The sequence below is a fragment of the Ursus arctos genome, unplaced genomic scaffold (genome assembly GCF_023065955.2).
Source record: "Ursus arctos isolate Adak ecotype North America unplaced genomic scaffold, UrsArc2.0 scaffold_8, whole genome shotgun sequence".
In the NCBI taxonomy this organism is placed as follows: Eukaryota; Metazoa; Chordata; class Mammalia; order Carnivora; family Ursidae; genus Ursus; species Ursus arctos.
The window spans coordinates 7278769-7293987 of record NW_026623100.1 but is presented as its reverse complement, the minus strand read 5'-3'; the positions used below and the strand labels follow the sequence as shown (position 1 = coordinate 7293987).

At 42.5% G+C, this 15219-nt stretch overlaps 1 protein-coding gene across 1 annotated transcript in view; it reads left to right on the top strand.

Annotated features, from left to right (window-relative positions):
• Nucleotides 1-549: 549 nt before the first annotated feature.
• The window catches only part of SLC9A2 (solute carrier family 9 member A2), a 99893-nt gene continuing 85223 nt past the window's right edge, over nt 550-15219 (top strand). The window contains exon 1 of the mRNA XM_026488562.4: nt 550-1076. Within this exon, the coding sequence (XP_026344347.1) occupies nt 785-1076 (292 nt within the window). The 5' untranslated portion in view covers nt 550-784. The remainder of the gene's footprint in view (nt 1077-15219) is intronic.

Genomic DNA, 15219 nt, shown 5'->3' with positions numbered 1-15219 from the left:
AAGAAGGGGAACAAAATGAGGCTTTTCTCAACTTTCTGTATCCTCTAGAGCTCCACAGTGTGTCCCGGCCTCCGCAGCTCCCGGGCCGGGCGGGTAGCTCGCCCACCCCCGCGGGGCCCGGCTTCCCTTCCCGACCCCGAGCTGGCCGCGCCTCCGCGCGTGCCCAGCACACCCCGCGTCCCCTCGTAGGAGCCTGCGGGGGAAAGGGCGCGACGCGTGGGTCGCGCCGGCCCCTTCGCTGGAGGGACGCCCGACGCTGCCTCCGGGGCGGGGACAGCTCCGGCCACCTTGCGCGATTCCGCCCCGAGCTGGCTGGTTCCGGGGGTGGGGGTCTGGGCGCGCAGTGCCGGCGAGAGGGGAGCGCGGCCCCGCGTCGCCCGCGGGCTCGGGCAGGTGCGCGGCGCGTCGGCCCCGTGCTCGCGTCCTCCCGCCCCGCGGCCCGGGCGCCGCGCCCGCCCCGCCCCCGCGCCCGCCCCCGTCCGCGGGCAGCCCGGGGCAGGGCCTGCAGCTGCGGCCGGCGAGCGGCGCGCGGGGCATGGGCCGGCGGCCGGCGGCGGAGGGCGGCTGAGGGTGGCCGAGGGTGCGCGCCGGGCCAGGCGGTGTGCCCGTTCGCAGCGGGGACCGAGCCCTCGGCTGCAGAGACCCGGCCCCGCGGCGGCCGAGCGGGCGGCGATCTCTGCCCCGCACTGTGCGCGGCCGAGCGGGCGGCGCTGCCCGGGAGCGATGCGCTGAGCGCGCTGAGGGCCGAGCGCGGGGCTCGCCGGCGGCGCCGGGAGTCGACCCCATGGAGCTCGCGGGCACCGGGCGGAGCCTGCGGGCGCCGCCGCCGCCGCCGCTGCTGCTACTGCTGCTCCTGCAGGTGGCGGGGCCGGCGGGCACCCTGGCCGAGACCCTGCTGGACGCGTCGAGGGCCATGGGCGCCAGCTCCAGCCCGCCCAGCCCCGCGAGCGTGGTGGCTCCCGGAACGACGCCGTTCGAGGAGAGTCGACTGCCAGTGTTCACCCTGGATTACCCCCACGTGCAGATCCCTTTCGAGATCACCCTGTGGATCCTGCTGGCCTCCCTGGCTAAGATAGGTGAGCGAGCTGGAGCCACCGGCTGGGGTGAGGGCGATCGGGTGGGGAAGCGCGGGTGGGCGTCCGAGTCGGCGAGGTGACCTCTGGGTCGTGGCCACCTCCCCGTGGATCAGGGCAGGGGCGACAAAGCAGCTTCTGTTCGAAAGGGACCCCGGGAGGAGCATTTTCATGCTTTGGTTCTTAAGTGGACATGGGCCTTGAAATAGCCGCAAACTATTAGCCCATATGAACTCAGCGACTTGCTGCTTACTTTTGCCTCAGCCCAACTGGTACAGTGCTCTGCCAAAGCAGAGACCTGTTTACTGAGGGAGGAGGCGAGCGGGCTGGGGTTTATTCCTATCTGTCATTGGGAGAGAGGCGCAGGCTAGCACGGAGGCTAAAACGGTTAAAGCCCTGGATCCTCTGAGGAGAGAGAGGCGCCTTGGCCATGACACAGACCCTGCCCTGCACCTGACTAATGAAGTGCCTGGGAGGGGACCGGGGACAACTGAGTGCTTGCAGCTGCGACAGGAACACCCTGTCTCCTCCCTCCTTTGCGTTGAGGCTGTCACTCTCCAGGAAGCTTTTTCTTAGGCGACTGAGGCCATCGAAGTGAGATGCATATTTAAAGATCATTAACCCACTTTTCAAACTATCTCTTTAACTCTCATTTGGAAAGCAGAAGCTCAATGTATTTTCTCATCTTCATTCCCCCCCCCCACATAAGCTTTTGTTGTGATCATGGGGCTTTCCATTATTTTTACTTTATATTTTAAATACTTTTTTATTTTAAAATATGTCAACTACTGTTGTAAAGATTCAAAGAAATTATTAGGTCAGAAGAACGTTTGCATTACTGCATACATCTTCAATTTTTGTCCTGGGAAAGATCCTGTCTTGTACCATGAGGCAGGTCTCCACAAAGGATGAAGACCCCTTGCCTGTCATCCTCCAGCTTATTGATTGGTGGGAGAAGTGCCACACACACTGGTGACCGTCATACAGGAAAGTGCTAAGTAGTGTGACAAACTCAGGAAAGATAATAGGGCAGGCAGGCAGCGTAGGGAGGTAGAAATCACTTTCTCATGCAAAGGAAACATTTAAATGGGGTTTTCAAGGATGACCAGGATATGGTCCCTTGGAGATGAAAGGAAACAACGTTCCAGAGAGGAATACACAGAGGCATAAATTGGGGGGAAAACACAAAGCAGGCAGAAGAGATGGTTTGTATGAGGGTGGAAGTTGGGGTAGGTAAGCCGGATGTCAGATTAAATTAATGAGATTCTATTAATGATGACCGAAGGAGGCACATGCTGTTTAAGGACTCTGGAGTCTGCAGTTGCCTGGCTTTGACATGGTTGTACTAGTTGCGTGTTTTAATTCCACCTGATAAATGGAAGCAGAGGAAATGGATTTCCCCATCTATCCAGTAGGTGTGTGCATTTGCATAAATTCGTTGCCCGTAATAATAAACTCAGGTGCTCTCTCCCCATATGGTCCTCACAACAACACTGCGCTGTGGGAAGGACAGATACGAATACCCCCCACCCCTTGGTGGAGGTGGAAACTGAAACTTCAGAGAGTTGACGTGAGTTGCCCACAGACACACAACGTGGGGAGCCAAATGCAGGCTCTGCTGCCTCTCTCTCTCCCAGCCTCCATCACTGGCCTGGTGCTTTTGTGCCCTGTTTCCATTACTGCTTCTTGGTTGCCATTTCTATTCAATTACAATTCTTTGTTTTGTTCTTCACTCCTGATTATTTTAATCTAATTAATTACACTAATAACAGCCGCTGGTAGGCACTTAAGTTCATTATCTCTAATTTTCACAACCATCCTGGGTAGGTATGATTACCCGTTTTCCTCCATGGGGAAGCAGAAGTGGGGAGGTTACCTTGCTGGTGGGTGGGGAGCCAGAATTCCAGCCAGCTCTGTCTGATGTCTCATCTTTGTGTCTGTCCTGGAGGCCTGTTTTGTCAGGAGGATTAAATGAGACGACCTGTGTTTAACATTCTTAGAAAATCCTGGGCACGGAGTAAGCGCTGAATATTGCCATCATGAGTCGGAGTGGAAGAGGGGTGACAGTAGCCTTACACAGTTCTCTGGCACTGTGTCTCCTTTTCCACTGTGCTGGGCTGCCTCCTGCCTTTCTCTGTTTCTGTTTTAGACTCAGCCTTTTCCAAGTGCTCTTATTTGCTTTTTCGTACTTGTTCTTTTTCTATCATGATTTGTTCATCTTGTTGGACCTTACTCTGTTAATTGTGTGGTCTTTTATTAAAATGCTTGTGTGAGTTTGTAGGTGTATTGATCTACCCATGGGCAGTGTTTTTTTTTTTAAATCCAGATGTATTTATATTCCCTGGCACTTGCTGTTCCCCCAATCTTTCAGCCCCCCCCCAATTCTCCGCTTCACTGGCTACCATCTCCTCTTACTCTCCTGCATCTGTGGTGGCACAGGAATGGAAATACAGACAGATGTTTATGTCTTCCAACCAGAAGGGTCTGAGCAGTGAGAGACCCGAGTAGGGACTGCCATGGGCGGGGTGAAGGATATAGTTCCCAGAGCAGAAAGTGTGGGTTTAGAGTCCCAAAAGCTGGTGCTTGGGGTCTTTCCTAGGTTCTTGCTGGATATAGTCCAGCCCTGTCCTCTTGCTGCAGCTCTGTTGGTCCTTAGAGGAGCCTGGAAATGCCCCGATACCCCCTACCGCCTCCCCCAGGCCCTAAACTTTCTGTTGGCTTTGGGGAAGACTGTCCTTATATTGTGGGAATCCTTTCCAGCCCATTCAGCAGTATCTAGTCATTCAAATTCTACTTTAACTTTTGCACTGGAAAAACTGTTATTTTGGGGTGACTTGTATGACTTCATCTGCTCCTATTTGGGGCAGGATGATGAATTGAGCTGTGCAGGGGACTTAAGGTGATGAGATAACAGGTGTGCTAACTCATGCGAAATGCCATGGTTTCTATTTGGGGCACGTTTATGCCGTGAACCCAGTGTACCTGAACTTACCTGCCACAGAGAACATGGAGACACATTGCTAGTGATTAATCTAAACCAAAGTAACAGGTTGCCCCAAATGGAGGCTCCTCATCACATCTGTAGGAGGTTTAAATCCTGCCGGATGGTGAGTACAGAGTAGTTCACTAGATTGCAGCACAATATAATCTTAGAAATATTGCAGTCAGAAGTGAGCAAGTGCGTTTTTGGCAGAGTGTCGGATGATTCAACTTGTCACTGTTTTTGCATGATTATCGGGGAAACTCCATTTCTCAATTATTTGGTTAAAAAGAAAGTTCTGTAGTCCTGAGGATGCTGTGAATGCATATGTAAAGTAGGTTAAATAAATAAAAGAACACAGAATTTAGTACAACTTTGAATCGTTTTTAAAAATTTGACAAGAAACATTTCCCAGTTTGTTTTTCACTTAGACCCATACCCATATGAACTTGTATCGTTCTTTAATTTTGAATATTTATATTTTGAATAACTTGATTTTTTACCAGCTGTAAGTGCACCCCTTGCTTGGTAAATGCTATACACAGGGATGGAGTTCTGCAGCTGATAATAATAGGTAGCCGAAGAATTAAGAAGAGTAGAACTTCCTGGAGTGTTCCAAGATGGTCTTCTCTGATTTCCTTGCCCATAGAGTGGATCAGTGGGATTTGTCCTAAACCGGGTGACCTTGGGCACGTGTTCTACCTCTCTTCAAAGTTCAGGGACAGAGCACTGGGTCCCTGTTGTTTAAAGCAACAGAACTCCCTTCTTTGTCAGTGGTTCCCCAGATGTCCCCTCACTTCTCTTGTAATCTTGAGCTGGCCTTGTTTCCCTCTTCCAGGTGTCAGCATGCCCTTTTCATTTCCTTTACCCTTAAACTTGGGGTTAGGATGCAGAATTTTCCACTTCCCTCTACCCTGTTGTCTTGACATTAAATAACTTGTTGTATTGTTTTAAGGAAAAGGCAAAGCAATTTCGTCCATGAAGTTTTCTCCTCTGGGCTCCAGTCTGTCCTGATTTGAAATATGAAACCAGATAGTTTCCTCAGTTGATATCTATCTGTATTACCTGAGATCTTGATCTCTTAGAAAAAACTACCCTTGCCCTCGATCTGTTTCTCTTTGTTGTAGTTGGTTTTCCTGAAGCATATACAGCAGCTGGTTGGTCAGGGGATGAAACAGGGATGATCTTCCCCTGTTTGTGAACCACATCGCACTTTGAACACACTTCTGAAGCTAAGTCTTCCTGATGGCATGTGTTTGTTCTTAAGCTAAAGAAGAGTTTTGATCCTTTTTGTCTCCAAGTTTCCATCTTTTCCCTTTGGGCTAATCAAAGGGTGAAGGATAACTGCAACCGCTTTCTCATATTCTTTCTAAAGATCGTTTCGGGTGCCTTCTAGAATCTTATCACTCTTAACAGAGAAATATTTTCTTATATTTTAAAAGAATAACAGGTAATTTTTCACCAAAAATGTTACTCTCTGTATCAACTTCCACAATGACAGTAATTGTCATTAATGGAATACTTTTTTTTTTAAACAGAATTCTTTCACATTTTATGAAGCCCTAAAATTATGCAAAGAACTTTTTGTATAAATGTGTTTGTTCCTTGTAGGGTTGTAAAAAGTCACCTGTAAAACCAAGTGAATTTGTTGATTTGTATGTGGATAGATTTTCATCAGAGATTCAATTGCTTTTAAAGTTTATAGTTCTATTTGGCTTATTTATTTCTTCAGTCGATTTTAGTGTTTGTGTTTTTATTTTTCTGGAAAATCGTCGTTTCATTTGCATTTTTAAATTTATGAGAAGGAAGTTATTTTTTATTTAAAAGTATCTATTTTATCTGCATTTATTGTTCTACCTTTTTATTCCTAATATTGTTATTTTCGTTTTTATTTACCTTGACCAACATTCCCTCAGAAGTTTATCTGTTTTGTACTTTTTCAAAGAATTGGATTTTGATTGATTTCTAATTTATCACTTTTTTCTCTTTATTATTTAGCTACTTCTACTTTATTGGTGTGTATTTTATTATTTTTTTCATTCCGGAATTTAGAGCTTAGCTCATTGGTTATTGAATTTACTTGTTTTCTGGTATGTTGACTCCCACCTTACAAGAGTAGTTAATCCCTGAGAAAGCACTTATAATTGAAAACATAATTAATATTACTTTCAATAATTTCAATGATGAATATCTTTATGAACTCTGTTTTAAAACTGGCATGCCCTTGCTCTAAAATGACATCAATCTTATTAAAATGGACACAACTTTCAATAGTTTTAGTTATTGTAACTTCTAAGAAGCCATTTCTCTTCATCAGTTTCTCCAAAATATGGCTATTTCCTTGTTTTCATTAAACTCAAAGCTATGATGAACTGACATTTAAGACTGTGGAACAAAGCATAACCATGGTAATTCTAAGTTTATGTAAATTCATCTTTATTGCAAATTAGAAAAATAAAAAGCATGGCAGAGACTAAAGAATTCAGGGAGGGGATGTAGATGAAATTGTACTTTCCCAACAAATAGCATGAAATCATTATTGCCATCAACTAGGTAGCATAGTTGTCAACTAGACAAACCATTATATTCTGAGAGGAGAACTTAACATATCAGTGATAAAGCTGGAAAGATAACTGGTGTATCTCATCAGGGGCACTCAGTTACTAATTTAAAGTCTATAAAATACAATTTAGTCTTCATGAAATCAAAGAAATGCCTCATGAGCTGAAATAGGAATATTAAAAGAAACGCTTCTTAAAGATGGTTTGTCATGATCCAAATGGGTATATCTTCAAGGAATGGCAATATATGTATTGAAGGCTAGAAATACATTGCTCTGTCCTACTTTGGTTACATTGTATAGTTTTGATATGTAGATTTTTCACTATCGTTTAGTTCTCAGTATTTTCAAATTCCCTTGTGACTTTTAAAAATTATTTATTTATTTATTTATTTATTTATTTATTTATTTATTTTTGAAGTTGGGGGAGAGACAGTGAGTGAGCAGGGGGAGGGGTGGAGGGAGAGGGAGAGGGAGAATCTCAAGCAGACTCTGAGTTGAGTGTGCAGCCTGATGTGGGACTCAGTCTCATGACCTGAGAGCAAGACCTGAGCCAAAAAAAGGGTCGGTCTCTTAACCCGTTGAGCCACCCAGGCACCCCCTGCCTTGTGATTGTTATTATTCCTGCCCAATAATTATTTACAATTGTAGTTTTTAGTTAGTAAACATATAGAGATATGTAGTTACTTTTGGTTCATATTTTGCATTTTGTTTAGATAGGCCTGATACTGATTTTTGATATTGATTGGGATGTTCTCTGTGGTTTAATATGTGGTCTTTGTTTATTTTTATTTAAATTTTAGTTAGTTAACATACAGAGCAATATTGGTTTTGGGAGCAGAATTTAGTGATTCATCACCTAATTATATGGTCTTTTTAAACTACATTTTCCATGCTTGCTTAAAAAAGATTATATATTCTCTATTTATTTGGTTCAGGATTTTATACAGGCACATACGCACATTTGCAGACATACATATGCACACACTAGATTAAATTCATAATTATGATGTTCAGATCTTTAATAGAATTGCCAAGTTTTTTTTTTTTTTAAAGATTTTATTTATTTATTTGACAGAGACAGAGACAGCCAGCGAGAGGGGGAACACAAGCAGGGGGAGTGGGAGAGGAAGAAGCAGGCTCCTAGCAGAGGAGCCCGATGTGGGGCTCGATCCCATAACTCCGGGATCACGCCCTGAGCCGAAGACAGACGCTTAACCGCTGTGCCACCCAGGCGCCCAGAATTGCCAAGTTTTTTGGCTGTTTTATCTATTCAGTTATATGGTACATTAAAATCAATCTCTAAGATTGTGATGCCAATTACTGTTTATAATTTTGTTAATTTTGTATAATTTTGATGCTAAGTTATTAGGTGCATATGAGTTTAATATTGTTATATCTTCTGAGTGAATTTGTCCTTTAATTATTAAGTTATGAACTTCTTTATTTTCAATAATATTCTCATGGCTCATAGTGTTTTTTCTTTTATTACTATTGCTATTCAAAATAAAACTAGGTTTTGCACATGTCTTTTTTTCCGTGTCTGTTTTCCACATCTATATTTTCCAGGCATATCTTTTCCTATACCATTACTATTAAATCAACTAGATAATTTTCCTTTAGATATATTTTATTAAACTACCTATAGCTGGATTTTTTGTCTCTTTAATTTAAATTTTAAAAATACCTGTAATTTCAATAGAAGTGCAGTTACATTTATTGTGAGTTACATATGTGGGCTTACTTTGTTCTCTGTTTACTGTGCTTTTACTTGGTGTCTTTAGTTTTCTTGACATATTTTGGCTTAGTCATTTTTTTTCATTTATTTTTTATATATTATTATACATTCTGTTTCTATTCCTTTTGTGGTGACCCTTCAATTTTAATCTGATTACCTGATTTAACAGGAGTCAGGCCAGACTGCTTTGGCTCACTTCCCACTTACATTTTCCTACATATTTTGTAGTTGTATGATATTGTGTGCATAACTTAAACTCTCTGGGTTCAGTTGCTTTGTTGGTTAAATGGGTAAATAAAAGCACCAATGTCATAGGCAGTTGTAAAAATTAAATTAGCTAATATATGTAAAATCTTAAAATAATTTTTTGGAGTGTGGTAAACATAGTATTTGCTATTTTATTATTGTTTTATCCTCTTTCTGAATAATACTTAAACTATAAAAATTTTTGACTGCTATCTGTTGTAGAATTCTAATTTTTTGTCTTATAATTCAGACCTGGTCTATATTTAACTTCTTCCAAATTAGAATTTATTTTTTTGACCTGGTTTGTATTTAGTTTTCTTCAAATTAGTTTTTAATTTTTATAAGCAGTGTTTATATTTGCAAACATGCTTACCAGTTTTTTTATTATTACTTCTTCTGTCTCCCCCTTTCCCCCAGATTGTTTTCTTTTTACTGAAATATGTTCTTTAGTGGATACTTCAGGGAGGGCCTTTGAATGAGAAATTCTCTTGAGCTTTGACGATGTCTTTATTTTGATTATTCTCTTGAATGATTATGTAACAGAGTATAGGGGTTGGAAATATTATCTTTTATCAGTTGGAAGACATTATTTCATTACTTTCTGACCCCTTTTGTTGCTAAGAATTATGTTATTATTCTCATTGCCCTTGGAATTAATTTGACTTTTCTGTTTGCTTGTATTTAAGATTCTGTGGGGGCGCCTGGGTGGCACAGTCGTTACGCGTCTGCCTTCAGCTCAGGGCGAGATACCGGCGTTCTGGGATCGAGCCCCACATCAGGCTCCTCTGCTATGAGCCTGCTTCTTCCTCTCCCACTCCCCCTGCTGTGTTCCCTCTCTCGCTGGCTGTCTCTATCTCTGTCAACTAAATAAATAAAATCTTTAAAAAAAAAAAAAGATTCTGCATTTGGTTATGTCTGATATTCTTCTGTTTCCTCAATGTGTCTAGGTATTGATTTATTTTGTTTTTGTTTTTTGGAACTTGTGGTTCCATGTTTCTTAATGCTGTTTTGTGTTTTTCGTCTCTTTATTTTTCTTTTCTATTTCTTGGTAATTTTATCAGATTTTTTTTCTAGTATCCCATTACTCTCAGAGTGTTTCTAATCTGTGCTTAACCTACTCGTCAGATTTTTTTCATTTTAATTATATTTTCATTTATGTTGTTTTGGTTCTTTTTTAAGTGGATCTGCATTTTGTTCATACTTTTCTACGATTTAATTAGCTTTTATTCCCCCTTTGATTCTTCCATTTATTTAAATTGTATTCACTTTATAGTTGTTTTTTTTTAGATTTTTCTGTTATTTTTAGCTGTTGCTAATTCTTATGTTTATCACATTTACTGACTTTCCCTTTTGAGTATTTATTTCCTTATATAGATTATATTTTTTGTTGTGAGCTTAGCTTCAGCAGGGGATGTTTACTTGGAAGTGGTTTGTTTCCCTTAAGTTATGAATGGTTCTTACAAAAATGGTTTTGAGTTTTCATGCTGGGACCCAGAGCTTTAGTGGTTGGCTGTTAGTACTAGCTTGGTTTTCCTATATGATTCAAGTGGACTTTATACCTGGGTGTGGTATAAACCTGGAATTTCATACGTTATAGGTGAATTTTCTCTCTGCCCAAGGCCATAAAGAGTTGATGTGTTTCCTTCTATATTTCCTTGGCTTTAGGCATCTTTTAGTATTTATTTATTTGGCACAAAGTAGCTCTTTGAGACTCAGGAACTTATGCACGAATGCTTCCCTTACTGGTCTGATGTCAGATTTCTTGTGTTCATGTAGGTGTTCAAATACTGGGTCCTGGCACAGAGGGCAGGTGACTTGTCTGGAATCCCCCTGGTTCACTGTGGCTTGAAATCCTACTGTCCTCTCTTGCTTTGACTCCTCTCTTTATTCCTGGCCTTCTAGACATTTTCCTTTATTTTGAATGTGGCTGGATATTAATCTTATATGTTTGAAGTAAGAGTTGCCTTTACCTGTGTTCGCCTTGTTGGATGGCTCAGTGACATTTTACTTGAGACTTTAAACAAATGCTTGATATATAATGTTTAAAGTCCATGGATATGTTCTGCTTATAGAATGTCATAATGGACTCTCTTTAATAACGTAAGGTGAATATAATGTGTGGTTTCCTAGTTTTTCTATGTGCAGGATGTGAAGATGTGACTATTCTGCTTCTATCATCTATGTTTTCATGGTTGGGTAGAAGAGAAATAACTCGTCAACTGAAGAAGTGTTGGACCTAAGTTTTGGAAAAGATGTCCCCCGGAGTAGAAGTAGGAAGACCCTATTGCAATTTGAGTTCTGCCATCAACTTTGTCGTATGACCCTGCCAAGTCTTCAACTACTTGGTTCTCACATTTAATTAGTAGAAGTAGGAGTATGTATCTGCCCCATCAGGTTAACATTTCCACAGGGATAGTATGAGATACTCACTCTCTAGGGGAGGAAGTAATTTACAACAAAGATTTTACTTCTATATATCAAAAGAAACATAAGCCAAGAGAAGCATGTGTTTATTATATCAAAGTGACGTGCAGACATGGGCGTATTGTCATTCCAAATGAGGCATGCCCAATTATAGGTTACTCTCTTGCAATTACATCTTTTAAATGTAATGAATCATAATTGATGTACTTCCTGCAACAGTCGTGCACATTGTTCATCACCATCCAAGGGCTTTCTAATCTTGATTTGTAAAATTCATCCCTTGTTTGAAGATGTATGTATTCCTTTCCCTCTTCAATAATTCCAGGGGAGGGCATGGGAATTCCTCTGAAAGTTACGTGGCTGTGACATAATCATATTTTAAAGGTGAGTTTCATGTTACTACTTAGCGTTGGCATAGAAAGGCTCACATGTAAAAGCAGAAAAGTTAAAGCCACAATTGTATTTAGAAATTTCTACTGAGAATGAACCAGATGACACATGCCCACCCTGTGTGTGAAAGGGCTCTAAAGAAGCTTTAAAAGTTGTCTTCCTCATGCAGTCACGAGGCGGTGGAACGATTCTTTTGCCATATTCCTGTGATCCTTCTGCTGGCGATTCTGCTACTCCTTATTACCAGCTTCTTTCCTAGGGATCCTGGGGCTGGGAAATCTGATCGGTGTAATGCAGCCGAGCAGAGTCCTTTGTTGTGGCATTGGAGGGTGGAGATGGGTGGGCCTAGATAATCCCTCTATCATGGTTTCATTAATAAAATAATAATAGCTGACAAGGATGAAGCATTATTCCATGCCAGGCATTTGGGCCAAGTGTTTTATACCCATTGTCTTATTTAATCTTCACAGAAACTCTGGTTGGTAGGCACCATTATTATCCCCAGTTTTAAAAAAATAGATGAGGAAACAGGTCGAGAGAACTTAGGTAACTTGTCCAGGGTATCACAGCTCTTAAGGGGTAGAGGTGGGATCTGTGGCCAGTGTCCTTCATCGCTCCACTGTGTTTCACCCTGGAGAAGAATGTTAAGTTCTTGACACCTGTTTCTAGAGCACCTTGATGTGCCTTACCTCAGACACTCTTAACCTTAATCTTGACTGTCTCAGATTTTCTCTGTAAAATCCCACAATGGTAATGACATCCTGCCTCCTTCACAGGATCATGGTGTGGACCAACTGAAGTAATATATGAAAACACATTTGACTCCACAGTTAACATTAGTCCAAGCTCACCACAACTCTGCAAACTGGTAGAACAGAAGGAGCTGTGGAAGGCATGATGGCGGAACTCGTAAGTGGTATCAGAGCTAGAACTGGAGTCTAGAATTTCTGAATCTTGGTCTAGCTTTTGCCACCATGCAAAACTTAGGGAATGTGGAATTCTAATGGTTTTGAAATGTAGATTTAACATGTTAAGATTCATAGGTTAAGGGTTCAGCCCATAACTTGGGCTACCATTAAGTTTTATTGGGCTAAAGTCCGGCGTCAACAGGCTGACAGGAGAGAAGGTATTAAATCTGTTTTGTGTTGCATGTATGTGCACATGTGTTGAATTGCATACACACATGTGCACATGCAGACATAGACGCACACGTGAGTGATATTCATAGGACGTAAGCTCCGTGAGGGAAGGGACTTTTCTCTTTGACTCGCTGTCTAGAGCAGTGGTGGCACACAGCAGGTACCCAGTAAGTCAGTACTGAGAAAACAACTAACTCACGTTCAGTGATACCTTTTGTTTCACCTCAGCTTAATCATGTGGTGATGAAGGTAACCGTGCATCCTGGGTTGTCCGTGATCGATTTGTGTTTTCCGAGCACACGTATTAAAAGTGTGCCCTTCACTCTCAAATATACTCATTTATATGACCATTTATTTGGCCACTCTCCTTGTAATGCAGACACTGTTCTTGCACATACTTTGAGCGGTAACTTCAGCTCTGTTGTCCTAAATCTGAGCTCTACAGCTCTGCCACTTGCTAGGTGTGGAGTTTGGGTGGGTTAATAAGCCTCTAGGACCTCAATTATTTCATCTGTAAAATAGGGTGATGATAGTAGCTTCCTTATTAGGTTGTTGTGAGGGTAGAGTCAATGCACATAGAAAACGTGCCACCTTCAGACCTCAGAAATGTGGTTAGCCCTTGCATGAGAACGGAGGACTTGCTTCCTCCTCCAAAGCCTAATGGCCTGGCACCAAGAAAGTCTGTTCTGTCCGGTTATTCTGTGGCAAGTTGTTAGAGCATCTGGATGGTCCTGTCTCCTGCTGTTGGTGTTATGCCTGGGTTTCTCCCTAAATCATACATATTTCAGTTTTCATTGTTGCATAAATTAAAAACAAAGCCAAACATCTATCTGCTTTTGTCAGTTAATTTGCAATGGAAAAGAAAGGCAGTGCACACCTTTTTTTGGTCCCAGATTCCTGTGTTGGAAACTAAAGGGTGAACAGCCAGGCCTAATAGGCAGGAGGCTGAAGGGAGGGCCCCCCACACAAGGCTCATGGTCCAGTGAGACTTTCTCCGTAGGAGCGAGCTCTCTTCTTGACCCTCCTCCTGACCCCCTCTGAGCTGTCCTCGAGGTCCCCGCCTATGTCCGTTCGCACACGGGCACGGGAAATGTGTGTTTCAGAGGATCCTTTCCAAGTCCCTTTTACTTTTTTACAAATTGTGTTTCTTTAGGAATCGAGACAGAAAAGAGTTTTAAAACAAAATGCTGCCCAAAGTAATCATTACTATTTAAAAACTGTCACCTGGCCCTCCTTACCAGCAGTATCCTAAGGCAGAATCACACACTGGCTGAGTGTCCATTTTCTCAGACCAAGCACCAGAATGGTGTGGAGAAACGAGAATGAGAAATTGCAGCCCTTCCTTTCCATCCGATTGAAACGTCCGGTCTTCAGGATTGGTAAGAATACACCGTCATGTCAACCGATCCTCTCGGGAGAATGGCATCATTCCTTGTGCATTCTCTGCTGACCTGTCTGGAAGCCTATGAAAATGCTGCCAATGGCTGGAGGAGCTCACATCTTTAAGGGAACTAGGACATAGATATATGTCTGTGCGAAATACCTCCTGCCCCAGTCTCTCTGTCCTGTTGTGCAGGCTTCCTTCCTTCCGCACCTTTATCACTATCTGACGTGTATTTATTTATTCATTAGTCACCTGTGTGTGCTCGCTGCCCCTCCCTTCTCAAGTCAAGGCCCTGGGGGTAGGGGGCTTGGGTCTCTGGGTTTTGTCCACCTCTGTGGAGCTGAGAGGCACACAGTTAACACTAATGATGTCTACATTCTCAGTACTGTTTTATATTTTCTGCTGTTTCACATTTATAGCCTCCTTTGATGCTCACAAGAGCCTTCGTTTGGTTTGGTTTTACCGCTGACATCCATCATTCATGCACATGCTGACTTTCTAAGCTCGGTTGGTGAGTGCGAGTGGTTTTGCAAAAGGGATTGGGTTGATGAGATAGCTAATTTATGTATTGAATGACTTTACTCCCTCTGCAGTGATTTTTGTTTTTGTTTTGTTTTGTTTCAGTTGGTCTTGATGTCTCAATTTTGTGTTTTGTTTTTTTGAGTTTTTTAAAGATTTTATTTTTATTTATTTGAGAGAGAGCGAGAGAGCACAAGTGGAGAGGCAGAGGGAGAGAGAATCTGAAGCAGACCCTGCGCTGAGCGCAGGGCCCAACGTAGGGCTCGATCTCATGATGCTGAGATCACGACCGGAGCCAAAACCAAGAGTCGGACGCTTAACCGACTGCGCCACCCAGGTGCCCCTCAGTTTTGCGTTTGGAGGCCACTGAAACCAGGGGAGTTATTGCTATTCCTGAATCTCTGAACAAACGTGTAATTGGCAGGACTCCAGTCTTTCATTTTTCCACTAAATGCGTTAGTAGTATTGATTATTATTTTAATAATATGTAATGATTATGACGATGGTGGGACCGTAGAATTCTTAAGATCTGTGCATCTTCAGAATTGGAATCCCTTTGGTCTTTGCACCAATAAGCAAATGGAAAGATGCAGGGATGTGCAGAGACCACCAAGTTGGTAAATCAGAAGCTGGAGAGGAGGCAAAATGAACAAAAACATGATGATTCTGGTAAGTTTAGAAAATAGTATAATTTACCAAATAGGGTAGTTTCTTAATTTAGCTCTCGCCACCCGTGTGCACAGAGCTCCCGTCCGTGTAAATAACT